The sequence below is a fragment of the Gavia stellata genome, chromosome 2, assembly GCF_030936135.1.
Source record: "Gavia stellata isolate bGavSte3 chromosome 2, bGavSte3.hap2, whole genome shotgun sequence".
Classification (NCBI taxonomy): Eukaryota; Metazoa; Chordata; class Aves; order Gaviiformes; family Gaviidae; genus Gavia; species Gavia stellata.
In genome coordinates this window covers 73,453,628-73,467,235 of record NC_082595.1, presented here as the reverse complement: position 1 = coordinate 73,467,235, position 13,608 = coordinate 73,453,628, and the positions used below count along the sequence as shown (strand labels likewise).

Sequence of the window (13,608 nt, the reverse complement as noted above, 5' to 3'; positions counted from 1 at the left end):
TTCCAGTTGCTTTCAACTTTCTCTTTTCCTGTCTACCTAATTATTTTCCCTGGGAACAGGGCTGATTCTTACAGCTGTCACTCCCACTGCATGCAATTCTGGCCCCTCCAGGGCCACCATGGACTCATCTCAGAATAATCATCGTAAGAATGTCAAACTCAGGGTTTTTTATTTTAAGCTTTTGAAAACAAACAGTATCTTCTAAATGTAAAACGTTTCTGGTCACATGTGAGTAACAAGTATTAACTGCCAGTGTGACTCTGAAACTTTCATCCCAATACTCAGCAGATGGTCCCATCCATTTCAGTATACCTGAATATGTCCTGTGGTACTGCACTGTGCATCAAAGAACAGATCCAGGCTTTCGTTTAGTTGATGAACTATCACTTCACCAGGACTGGATGGGAAATCTGTTACACTCTAGCACAAGTGATAAAAATATGGCAGAATTGACTCAATTTGCCTTAGGAATTGTTTGTAAATCAGGTACATGCTAGCATTGAGAAACTGCTTTCAAAAGCTCACACACCTTACGAGACTTGAAATACAACTATTTACTATACCTTTTAACTATGTCATTACACGTCTAGTAAAAGCAAACAGATGTAATAGAGTTGAGCCTGTCAATCTCAAGCTGGGCTGAATTTCAGTGCTCTTATTTTCCTTACAAAGCTTCTCATATTCAAAAAGTGAGAAGGATGTGCTAGAACTGGATCACAGAAGTCTGACTTCCCGGGTCTTTAAATCACACCCAGTTACTCCTGGGCTGGGCCCAGCAGATTGTGCTTGGCTAAGGCATCTGTGCCTGGATCTGGTGAGTCCAGCACACAGATCTAGCGCTGGGGGTCTGGTCTGATTTGAAGATGTCCAGAGATGGAGACACTAACATTCCCCATAGTGGCATTTTCCAAAGGCTAATCTTTTTCCTGTTAAAAACTCGTGTCTTATTTCCAATATAACTCTGCCTGGCTTCAGTTTCAGGCCATTGGTTTTCATTATTCCTTGGACCTGTTCATAATCAGACACATAGATATCCAGCCCTGACATTCTTATCCTCTCTTCTTTGCGCTCCCAGAGATCTGAATAGACGGCAAAGGCAGACTAGCTCATGTGTTCAAAAGGGGAAAGCCTAGCTAGAGGAAAGATTGCAATACAGAAAAAAATCTTTTTTTTTTTTTTTAAGAAGACAACGGCATCCACAAAGATGTGCAGTGTTTTGAGACTGCAGTCTTTCCTTTAACTTCTCACCACCAGATCCTTGCTGGAGAGCTGCCTCCACAGAATCCCTACTCACAGCGGCTAGTGGTGAAAATACTTTTCCTTCTCCAATTTTTCTTGATGGGGGATCCAAGTTTATTCCTCAGCTTGCCGTATTTCAAAGAGAAACATACAATGCCAATCTCTTCCAGTGCTGCTTTGTTGGACTGCTACTCTCAGCTGAGGTAGCTGCAGAAAATCACACCAGCATTTTAATGAGGAATTCAGAGAAGTTAAAAGAGCTTTCCATTGGTCTTTAAATCTCACACAAACAGCAGGCTGCAGCTGTACCCTTTGCTGCCTATGGATAAACGTATTATTTTAGAACATGGCCAAGACCTCCTTGTAGGAGGTCCTGCAGGAGTGGAGCCAACAAAAGATTATGAAAGGCAGCCTAAAGAATATTTGACACTGTTTTCTGCCTACGCTTAACAAGCACCTCGTAGTTTGGGCTGCAGTTTGCACGATTTTGGCTTTTAGAAAATATGAAACACCTTAGTAGATGGATTTTACGTCTAGGAGATTCCATCTGAGGCACTGAACCCACCCAATTTTATTACTTATACTTTCAAAAGGTTGGGAAAAGCTTCAAAGTCGCATCTGAAGAATTCATGAACTTATACTAAAAAAATACCTGGAACACTGGCATCCATGCACTTTTTTAAAAAATAAACACAGACAAAAGATCTACTCTTCAAAATAAATCTCACCAGACTTATTTTCTTAAGCAAAAATCAATGAATTTTATTCATTATCTTGTATTTCATTTCCCTTGAATAAACAAGCCTTTATTTACTACCATTCAGTATGTCACACACAGCCCTAGTCTGCCTTGTGATTCAGTCACTGGGATGGAAGAACTGAGAACATTTGAGTCAAATAAAAGCAAAGAGCAGAAGCTGCTGACTGGGCAGAGCTACAAAGGTGAAGAGAAGGGCATTTTCCATTTCGGGAGGGAACCTGGGACCACTGCTGGGAACACCCTTCTTTCTGAGGACTGAAGACTTGATTGCTTCCCTCATGATTTTAATAAGACACCCAGGGCTTGACCCACAAAGGGACTTGGTGAAGCGATGACAAGCATCACAATGGCTATCTTATACACTGCATGGCCATTAGTCTCAAATCCACAGCACTGAACGGCCACTGGTGCTCTCTACACTGTGCATAGGACTATCAGCCAGGTGAAGATTAGATTGGTAAGAGGGACCATACTAGGAAGCCAACAGAAAATGCTACAGAGAAGTGTCTTAGACCATTTGGGATTTTAATTTCGGGGAAAATAGCGTAAACAGCTCTAAAAGAATGGATTAGAGCCCAGGTCTGGTCTCCCCCAAGTGACGCTCTCTTAGTTGCATATAAAGTCATTGGTTAAGGTCCATGAAACTTGCATTCATTTCTACACAGCAGCCCAGCTTCAAAGGGAAGATTGGAAACTCCTCCTTATTACCGTAAGCTAGGGAACAGTCATCTCCTTCAGTACTCTTCTGAGGGAAGAACTGCCCTAGGTTTCCCATTCCCTAGCAGTGAATAACATCATATTTGTAAAGTGGTGCTGACTGCTGGGTTTTTTGTCCTGGCCTCACTAGTATTGGTTTGTGCTGGATGTGGCTTGGATCACACTTCTTGGGTTGGGTGACTCCAAGTTGTTCATCAGAGGAACACCACCAAGGGTGAGGATCCCCAAGTGATGGAGGTGATGTATCCTGACAAAAAAGGTAGGAAGAGTGGAGAATTTAGGGGTTTCACTTGTGAATTTTGACCACTACATTGTAAGAAATGGGGTGATGTGCTGGTCTTACTGGCTGCTTTTAGATATTTCGTAGTTGCTCGCCAACATGTGTTTTCTGCAGTATTGCCTGCTGCTTACCACTTTAGCCCAGAGGGACTTCAGGTGCCAATGCATCAGAGGAATAGAAAGGAACTAAAAGCCTTTTACAGTATCCTGACTTGGCACCTCAGAAAAAAGGCATTCATCCACAAAAGGAGATCAATAGAAGTATGGAGGCAAGGGACAAAAGAGAGGGAGTAACCAAAGGAAGGCAGCAGAAAGTAGGAAGAAGGGGCAAAATCAGCATAAGTGACAAACGGATCGTAACAAGTTTCCACACAAGCTTGAAGCCACAAATGAGACAAGAAGAAATTAGAAGATCCCTTTGAGAACATTAAGGAAGAGGGAGCCTGGACGAGCAATCTAATGTGAGAGGCAGGGCTGGACTTGTGCAGGCCTTTGGCATTTAATTGGGAATGGAGCAGCTTGACTATCCAGGGAGCTCTGAGGCTAAAGAAGAGGATGGGGAACAATATATGCCATGGAGTCCTGTAGGATTACTAGCCCTCCTTTAAGAGGTTTGAGCCTGGCAGCAGACACCTAGGGACTCAAACATTTCAAGGACAGGCACAAGGCAGCAAGACCACAGGAAGGCCAGTAACTAAGGAGAACTCCAGACTGAGAAAAGTCAGCAAGGCAGATGACAATGTGAGGAAAGAGCTCAGCCTCGCCCACATGTAAAGAAAACAGTAACATGGCATTTTGTTAGGCCAGTCAGCTCTCCAGCATTGCAACACTCCTTGTCTGCTGGTATCTGGCATCAGATAATATGTCTATTTCAAGAAATTAAGGCGGAGAACAATCCCAGTTGGCATTCACTGCTGCGTTTCTAAAAAATACACATTGCTAAACTAAAAGTGCAGCTTTTCAACAAAGTCACTATGCTACTAAAAACTGAAAAATGAATTACTGTAAAACTACCTGCAAGAACCAGGTAGTGATCCCCACCTTCATACTGCAAAGCCTGCAGTTTTCAGGGCCTGTCTTACTCTTTGTGTGCTCAGTCCTGACAAAGTTGCTCCAAAGTTATTCAGGTTAGCCCGGGAACAGGTTAGCTCTAGATTGTTTTAAATCCTCATTCCAGAATTCAAACACAAGATTGAGCAATTTGTGATCACGTTGTTCGAACTTTCACCCTTCTGCTCTGCTTTCCTTGGATGTGTTACCAAACATACTACAGCTGAAAATAAAGCAAAACGTCTGTTAGGCTGTGGTAGTGAAATTAAAAGCAACTGAGCATGTCTTCCAAAATAAGGTAAATAATATATGGAGCAAGTTAGGTCAATTATGCTTGATGATTCTCAGTTGGGGTGCTAAGACCGTTACTTATTACACTGTTCACAACTAGTTGCCAGCTTGCCTCGTTCTCTCTTCTTTATTTACTTTTCCACCTGATGTGGAATATCAGAAAATGTAGTGTTTTCAAGTTTGGAGAGGGGGATGGAAGTGTTCTTTTCTTAAAATCTTATTTTTTGCGCATATACATAATGCCTAAAGCAGGACTGTAATGCAAATTATGGTTAAAATATTTTCTAGAGGAAAAGGTCAGCTTAAGTAAGAAAGAAGAAGGATGATCTCATATTTCTGACAGTTCAGATACAAGCAAATCTTAGCACCAGTAAGATATGTCATCTGTTAAGTTCACATAAGCAGAATGCCTCTGTACATTTTGCACTGTTATGACAAGGCTGTACAGAACAGGGGTAAATACTCCATATGAAATAGCTATCTATACAGGGTTACTTGTATCTATTCTTATCTTTAAATAAATCAACTGAGAATTAAAGCCGGCATGGTTTTCTGTTCTGTCTTCAGAGACCTAAGCTATGCCACATTAAACAACATAGTAAGCATAAATTTATATTTGGCCAGAATGACACTGAAAATTATACCTTAGAATCTTACTCATTGAGATACTGTCCATCCTGACCTTGGCTAGAGTTTCATATTTTACACACCATTACTGTCATAGTAACAGACAGAGCCAACAATAATTTGCTCATACAATTTACAATACATTGTCTCCCAGCCACACTGAGGGCTCTTTAACCATCAGCAGATGTGCTGCTTGTATTAGCTATATTTGAACAAAGCAGAATCTATTCAGCTCTAAAGTTCCTATGGCTGCTTGGCTGGGTCTTGAGCTTAGTGCATAGCTGATTTGGTGTTTGTACCTCTGTAACTAATTGCAGCATGGCTAAGGAGTTTCAGAAGTTTTAGCCCACAACCCACTGTCTAAATTTCATGCATTTCTCCCATTCCCGGCATCTGAGTTTTAGGAGTCTGTCCTCAGAAAGGTTAATCAGCAACTAATACTATAGCTGCTCTGTGATGTTCAGCCCTTCAAATTGTTTCTATGTGAATGCTATTGAAAGCTTCTTTCAGCATAACCCTACAAACATTAAAGGTAACTTTTTAAATGTTCAATATTTGTGCTTCATTATCAACCCACAAAATCTTATACAAATCTTTGTATTTGTATTAACATTCCTAAAAAGAAACTAATGTAAAGAAGTTAAAACACCATCACTTTGTCCTGCAAGAAGGACAGCAAGGCTGTGGTGTTCATTAAGGTGTAAGTACAGACCTACCTCTGGAAGCAAAGGCATTAAGAAAGAGGAGACTGGAGAGAAAAAGAGGCAACTCCTTAGTTCCAGGTTTAGCTTCCTGATATAGCAATACAAATGTATCCAGCACAGTGCAATAAAGAACACAGCTATCATTAAATTTTTTCTAGGTATAGAGCCATCCTGACCTGGTGAAAACTCTTGGCTAGGATCAACAAATAACTTAAACCAGTTGTCCATGAACTCAAATTTATTTGGGCAGAAAAGCTGCCTGGCTTCAGAAATCAGTAGGCTGAGAGCTACAGCTACTATTTTTAACAGCTGTAGTAGGCAAAGAATTGCCTTCCCAGAAAATTCCCCAATCAACTTTTGCTTTGTATTAAGAGAGTATGAAGGAAAAAGAAACAACTCCAAATGCTGCAATATACTTTACATTTTTGCTAATTTTTGCTCCTTTACTTTTCGGAATAAGAACTAGAGGGTGAGGAAGAAAGCAAGTCTGAAACAGCTGGGGTTGGCTAACACAGCCCGTATTTTCCTCTGCTGACTTGCCCCTTCTTCTATCAGTAGTTCCTTGCAAGTTTTACCCAGTGTACAGCCTTGCCTTTTTAATACCTGCATCCTGTCACTTATTTCCCTTCCTAGTATCCATAACATCCCTCCCCGACATCTGCCTATTAAACCTACCGTGGTAGCACAATGTAGAACTTGGTGTTTATTGCCTATTTTGCTTGTTGCCTGTTTAGATGGTATGGCTCCACAGACCAAAGGTTTTGCTCTTAAGCCTGACATAGCCAGCCTGCAAGGGAATTGTACGGCTGTAGAGGAGTGCTCTTATGCTCGCTAGAAAAAGAATTTAGGTTCAGAATCTCCCCTTCTTCTTCTTCTTCCTGCTTCCACAGGAGATAGCGTTTCTCCAAGCTGATCCCCAGCTGCGTTATTGGTGCCTTGAGTGCACTGCCAGATAATACATAACCCCAAACAGCCTTAAGTTTGCTGGAAGTTCCTCCAAGGGTCTGGATGCAGGAACACTGCATCCCAGAAAAAGACAGCTTTACACTTCCTCCCCTGGGTGTCCTTTTTGCTCCTTGGACACAGTAGAGCATCCGGACTTCATATTTCATTTCTTTCTCTCAGCTTCCCTTTCTGCAGTCCTGATGCATGTCAGGCCTCCTGTCTTTTTGCAAAATCCAGGTGAATTTGCTGTAAAGTTAGATGTTGGTCTAATTATTGCAGACTGGATGTTTAATCCTTCTGCTGCTTCTTTTTGAAGGATCACAATGCCTGAACTGTCAAGCATTGGCAATGCTTCTCTGGGACCTTTTGTTCTTATATAATAATACCCATCTTAGTTGTGATGATTATGAAATGAAGGACCTTATCCCTTTTCCTAAGCTGGTTTTGGTTAGCTCCAACGTGCCTCCAAATTTTCTGAACTTCAGGGTAGCAATTGTCATCAGAATAGATAATTTTGTTCTTATACAGCTCTTCATTGTTCTTCCGGCTGCCTGTAAAAAATTATTGCTGAGTTTGATAATTCTGGAAACAGAAAACTACATATCTTAGCTGGATCTGGGGATTTTTGTGCTTCTGCCCCATAAGGTCTTTTTATAATACTATCAAAATGCAAGGATTGTGTAAGTGACAGAGGCAACATTCCCACATTTTTGTTATTTTCTGCATTTTCAGGAATGCCATAAAACCTGTCATTGCTTCTCCTTTGAGCATTTTCTAAATCACCACATTTTGGTTTTTGGAGCCTGTTCTGTTTTACCAAGAAAAATGAGATGTGTGTTCCCTGCAAAAGGTTAATCAAGAAAATCTTTGCAATCTCTTCTCATCCGGGCAGCCTCACTTTAATTTCAGTAACAGTGCTAGTCAACTCACTCAGAGAGGCAGTTTAATCTTTCTGAAGCCTTTCTACTTCATTTCCCCATTCTTTTACCCTTTGTTGCTAACCCGTTTGAATGTATTATCAAAGTTTCTGATAGCCAGTGGTTTCCACAAAACCCAAGCTCTTCAAGTCATGTTACCTGGTGAAAATCTCAGGTTTTAAGATTATCTGTTATTCCTCAAGGATGTGGAGGAAAACTTTGAAAATATGTCGTAATGTACAGTAAAGATTGAAAAAACAGGATACAAACATCTCGAAATGTGTGCTGTTTCTAAAAATTCTCCTTTTCTTCTTAATCTTGTGATTTCTAGGGCCTGATTCATGATTTTCGAAGGCCTGAGACTGGCAGTACAATTTGTTACCAAAAGTACAACAAATTTTCTTTTTGGCCAGCTGAGTACCTCAGTAGGGTTCTGGACAAGAGTAATTCTGCATCTCACTGCTTGAGTCAATCACTTTCCCCAGCAGTGCTTACTTAATACCATACTTTCTTTCCTCTTCCTTTCTGACGTAAGAGACTGTTACACAGTTTCTCCAGTTCTTTCACATCTATTTTTTCAGCACCTAAGTGTCGAAGTGGATAAAGTGAGGCAGGCAACCTTTATTTTAAAAACATATTCTGCAATACCACAGTCACATTTACACATGCATCTCTTCAGCATCAGTGCTGGATTAAGCAGCCCCTATCATTCTTCTTCTCTTGCATACCCCACCCTGTGACGACACTACCCTCCACGTGTACTTACAGAGAAATGTATCAGGAAACTGGGTGATCAGACACAAGTGCAACAATGAATTGCTCAAGGACAGTTAGGGTTTGTTTCTGCCAACCTACGTGGCACTTGTGCCAAATACTCACCACAGCCCGAGATGGGATGAAGCTGAATGTTTTGGAGAGCATTGAGGAAGGCTGCCAACATTACCCTTAAAATTAAAACAGTGCATTAAATATTATTTTTTAATTTTCTGATTCTGAGAAAAGTAAGTCATTTATGCAGGATAAGCTTTATGACTGCAATAGAGTATTTTTTTTAATTGGCACTTTCACCATACTTTATTTTTGCAGACATATCTGCCACATTGTAAGGAACAGGAATTGATATGGTGCACAGAACTACAGCAAGGTACCACAGTTGTTTTCATTTGTAATATTAGAGTACTAAAAATATCTACACTTTTTTCAGTCCTGTCACTGTAATATTTGAGAACCTGAGATTTTATAGTCATAGCATAGTAGTTTTTAACTAAAGAGATTAAAAATAAGACCAAATAATGGACATTAAAACCAAGGAAACAAGAACAGTGGAAAATAGTTAATCAAACATAATTCAGAGTGACTCTTCTTTCTATCATGGCCTACAGATTCCTGCATAGGCAGCAAACTCAAGTGTGTTATAGAGTTTCCAAATAAAAATTACTCTAGACAGACCTGAAGGGTTGAAAGCTGGATTGTTAAACACTGACAATGATGCAAACCAGAAAGCATGAAAAGGTCTCTTGGATAAGTCTGTAAATAGTATTTTGAAATACATCCTGAGGAGAACTGGGAATCATTGCAGAGATTTGCAAAGGAAGTTAGGCTGGTTTATCCTGAAAAAATTAGGTGAGTCTACAATTCTGGGTAACACAAAGAAAGGTTCAACAACGCATGGCATCTTCCACTACAAAGAGCTAGAAGCCATCAAACAGAGCAAGTAAGAGCCCCATTCGAAAAAAACAGAAGAAGGTGGCAGCAGCCTGTAAACCTGTGCAGCTCCTTGACAAGGGGTATTGCAGATAAGGCACGCGTACATCATCACAAGGGAAGGTACGACACATACTTACTAGACAGATCCACTGAAGATTACGAAATAGACCAACTACCACAGATCCAGGAAATCTCCTGAGCTGACAGGATAGTTAGAACTGGGAGAGTAGAGAGGGTGTTGGGGCAGTACCAACACATGCTTGTCCCGTTCCTGCTCATTCCTAGCATCTGCTTACAGCCACTGTTGGAGCCAGGATAATGATAAAGGGGGCCCTTGCTCTGAATGGCTAAGGCCAAACTAATGGTTTTATGACTTGAACACAGGTATTACTCATTCATATCAACCTGCTGGACCCCTGAGAAATCCACTGCAGTGATTTTGCCAAATGACTTCTAATTGGAATGAATATCCAACAAATTTTAGATTCTGCAGCATCACATGCCTAAACTTTTATTAAAAGAAATTATTATTATTATTACAATAGTCACAGATTCAATCTTTAAAAAGAAAGAATTTTTTATTCCCAAAATATTCCTTCTAGAGAACTTTTTTTAATTAAAAAAAGACCTCAAAGTGAAGGTCCTACTTTAAGTAAATAACGAATTTTAAAGAGATGAGGAGTATCATGTGTTTCAAAAATTACCAGCTTGGTGTGTTAAATAACAAATACATAATACAAGAATAGATCTTCTTCTGTTCCCAGTTCTCTGAAAGTAATGTAAAAAATGTTTTTAAACAGCTGGATTAAAATACTGCACATTAGTTATTATGCTGTTAGCAGCTGCACTATCCTCTACAAACTTAGCTTTTCCAAATGATTAGAACTCTATATTACAAAATCATGCTTTGTTTACTTTTCTAATATCTTTAATTGGCACTCTGAATAGGAGTGCTTTAGGTTCCAATTCAAATAACAGTAGGTCTTGAAGCTGTAGCCATAAGCACTTTAATCATGTGCTATATGGAACAAGTTCTAAATATTAAGAAGAATATGAGCTCTACCGGCTAAATAAAAGGCTGGGATCCAGGCAATACTTCTTTGCAAACACAAACTAAATCTCACTCTCCATGTGACCTTGAGCAAGCTACTTGATCTTTTTGTGCCTTGTCAAGACAATTATTAAAAATTGGACTTCCCCGACTAACAGATGTTACTGTACATCAGCATAGAGAATACTAGAGTAAATGCATTACTGAAAACATTCATGATAATAAAACGATGTGGAACCGAATTTCTTTCATTCCCTGTGATTTGCGTCTTCATAATTCTTGCTGCACTCACTGACAAAGCCATTTAAACCATGAGATCACTTGTTTTCCAGCAAATTAAGTCCCAATACTTGCCAATCATTCTGCTTCTGAGGTCAAGGAAAATAAAGTCCTTCTCTTACTTGTATAGATCCTTAAGACCATTAGAATTACATCTATTTGCAAGAAGTGCTCACAAAGCTAACAAGTTCCAAATGTTTCCTTTTCCTAAATGCATGTTTGTTTCAAATCATATGTTTTTAATCTGTGTAAACTGCCCACTTTTTATTTACCTCAAGTGTGTGCCGTCCAAGAGATACCGTAACTAATACAAGTTAAGCAAATACTTTTGAATGGTCTATCAATACAGACTGTTGAGCAAGAAGAAAAAACACTAGCTTCTCAGGAACAGGTTATGAAACCTGTAGCACCAGTAAGTAAAATACTAATCATGGAGAGTATCATTATTAAAGCTTGTTACTTAAAATAGGCCTAGCCATAATTAAGAATAAATACACCATGGTAATAGGTTTGAATACCTTGCAGTTAAAATCCCATTTACCTAAACAGTGCAGGTTCATTACATGCCATCTCAAGGTGATCATTCAAAGGTTAAATGCTTATTCAAAGCTCATCTTAAATTCTAGCTGTAGTGAAGAGAGGGAGGGAAATGCTTCTGAGAGTGGGACATCCCACCCTAGACCAGCTGTTTAAAATGAGCAAGATGAAACATGGCAGTGCCTGTCTTAGTGATAAAGGCAGTCTAGACTAAACTCCTAGTTGAATTTCCAGGTTGAACACCTGAATTCAGGTGAAACAAATCCCAGCTAAAAGTAGAACAATCTTTTTAATGGTGCCAGGCAAAGAATGTAAAAATGATCCAAAGCCAACAAGTCTATCTGATAGCGAAATACTTCTAGGTCTCTACTTCTTTTAGGTGCATTGCTTGGTCATTCTTGCTTGGAAGAAAGGGCTTTGCAGCATTTTACAACTGTACGTTTTGTTTTAAATTTATATTAAAATGAATATGCCTTATATAATTGTGACTTCATAAAAGAATACGGAGAACAAATATGCTTCAACATGTGTCCAATGGTTCTACTGTAAAAAGGACAGTGTTGAAAGAGACAATGTGCAAAACAGAGTAGAGAAAACGTTAAACTTCAAACTCAGGAGCAGCACTATTCCGTAATTAGTGTGATCTCTGGTAGATGCAGATTATTACTACTTAGGTTAACGTCAAAGAAATACTCATTAAAGGTTGCAGACTTAAGATAGCCCCATGCAACTTGCTGTACCAGTAGACATCATTATAGATTCTGGGCATTATTTTATTTTCATAGCATTAATAAGATTTTTTTTCCTAGGGCAGTTAAAATACAAGTGTTTAAACAGGGGTTGGGTTTTGAGAGTTTCGAGGGGATGTTTTGGCTTTCCTCATCGAATGGTTAATAGCAAAATGTTCCATAAAAATTATCACTTTCACTTAGGGCTAGGGCTATTACATGAGAACCTGTGTCTTCCTAAGGATATACTACAGGTTGTTTAACAATTAGGGTTTGAAAAATGAGTCCAGGTAAAATGGAGATAAACCAGAGTCTCTCTGGTGTCGCAGACTGATTCCAGAAGGTCATCCAACAACAGCAATGATGTATTTATTGACATGTTAAATATATGGCATCTTGTCATATCACAGCAATAACCTATTTCATATCAATGGAATCTGAAGAGATTTTGGTGAGGAAACAAGAAGAGATCCTCAGGACATGTAAGCTGGCATGGCTCTAGTAGCATCCATTCTTCCAATTCATGGGGACTGTAACTAGCTGCAGAGCCGGGAAGGCAAGATAAAAGGGTAATTATAAAACATCTTTGAGCAACATTGTTGGAATTACGCTTCCAGTCTGAATCTGGTGTGAACTCTAATGAGGTTTCCCAAAGAAAGTGGGAAATAATTTCTTTTCTACTCCTATTGAAAGAGCTTCAGCAATTTTGCACTTGGCTCTTGCTGCAATGTCCTGAGTTTCTCTCTATTCTTATCTGATTCTTAGAGACATTAAAAACCTAACAATGCCAAGTGCTTGAAAGATGTCTTCACAAGACAGATTCTGGCACATAACATTGTCAAGGCTGTCTGGTCTCTCACCCATTTCTATGCCGTGAATGAAATACTGACATGTAAAGATATTAATCCGAGAAGCATTTTTTCACTTTTAGGTTAAAAGAACCTTACAATCAAATTCTGCTGTATGTCAATATCACACAGGCAGATGTCATTACAACCAGCCTTGTTCAGCTTTACTACTGTGATCAGAGCATGATATGAAACCTGAAACCATGCCTCTCAAAAAAAAAAAAAAGAAAAATAGAACAGTCAGAAAAAGACTTAGGTTTCCCAAAGATATAATTGCAGTAACATTGCTAACTGGAGGAAGAGTTGTTTTTTCTAGGGGCCTTTTCTTGAGAGACTGGGAGTAAAAAACCATAGGGACCGTTCCTATGAAGTGCTGTCACCTTGCTGTACATGGAACTACAATATACAATTCTTTACTGACAAAGAAGTCCCAACTTAAATGTAACTTTTTATCCTCTAGGAGCCCTATTAGAAGGCAGCTTCCACCAAATCATAGGACCTGTCCTCGACAATGTCCTCCTTGCCCTGGCCAAACTGGCCCCCCAGATCCGCAGAAGGAGGATATGTGACAAGGGTCCCAGCAACTTGGGCAGGGGCAATGTGTGCACTCCCTCCTCCACTCCTATTTCTGAGTAGAGCCCAGCACACCAGGCAACGTCCACCAGTTCCCTGGGCACTCAGTGCCTCTCACCCCATCCCTTAGCAATCTCGTTCTCAACCCTCACACCACATCCGTTCATTTGTCATCAGTTCTCCTCCTGACTTAATTCTTCTCCTTGTGTTTCCTGTTTCTTTGGCCCCTTCCCAGTTTGTGAAGACTTGACACTGGTCAGGGCTGGGCATTAGTCCTAAAAGGAAAAGGACAAAATAACCATGATCTTGTTGCTCCAATAGTTACAGATGCTCTTCTAACTTTCAGCCTAAATGTA

General features: G+C 39.8%; 1 protein-coding gene across 1 annotated transcript in view; it reads left to right on the top strand.

Annotated features, from left to right (window-relative positions):
• The window catches only part of LOC104257907 (hormonally up-regulated neu tumor-associated kinase homolog A), a 56,383-nt gene extending 43,068 nt beyond the window's left edge, over window positions 1-13,315 (top strand). Inside the window, exon 10 of the mRNA XM_009812826.2 lies at window positions 13,140-13,315. Within this exon, the coding sequence (XP_009811128.2) occupies window positions 13,140-13,315 (176 nt within the window). The remainder of the gene's footprint in view (window positions 1-13,139) is intronic.
• Window positions 13,316-13,608: the final 293 nt, after the last annotated feature.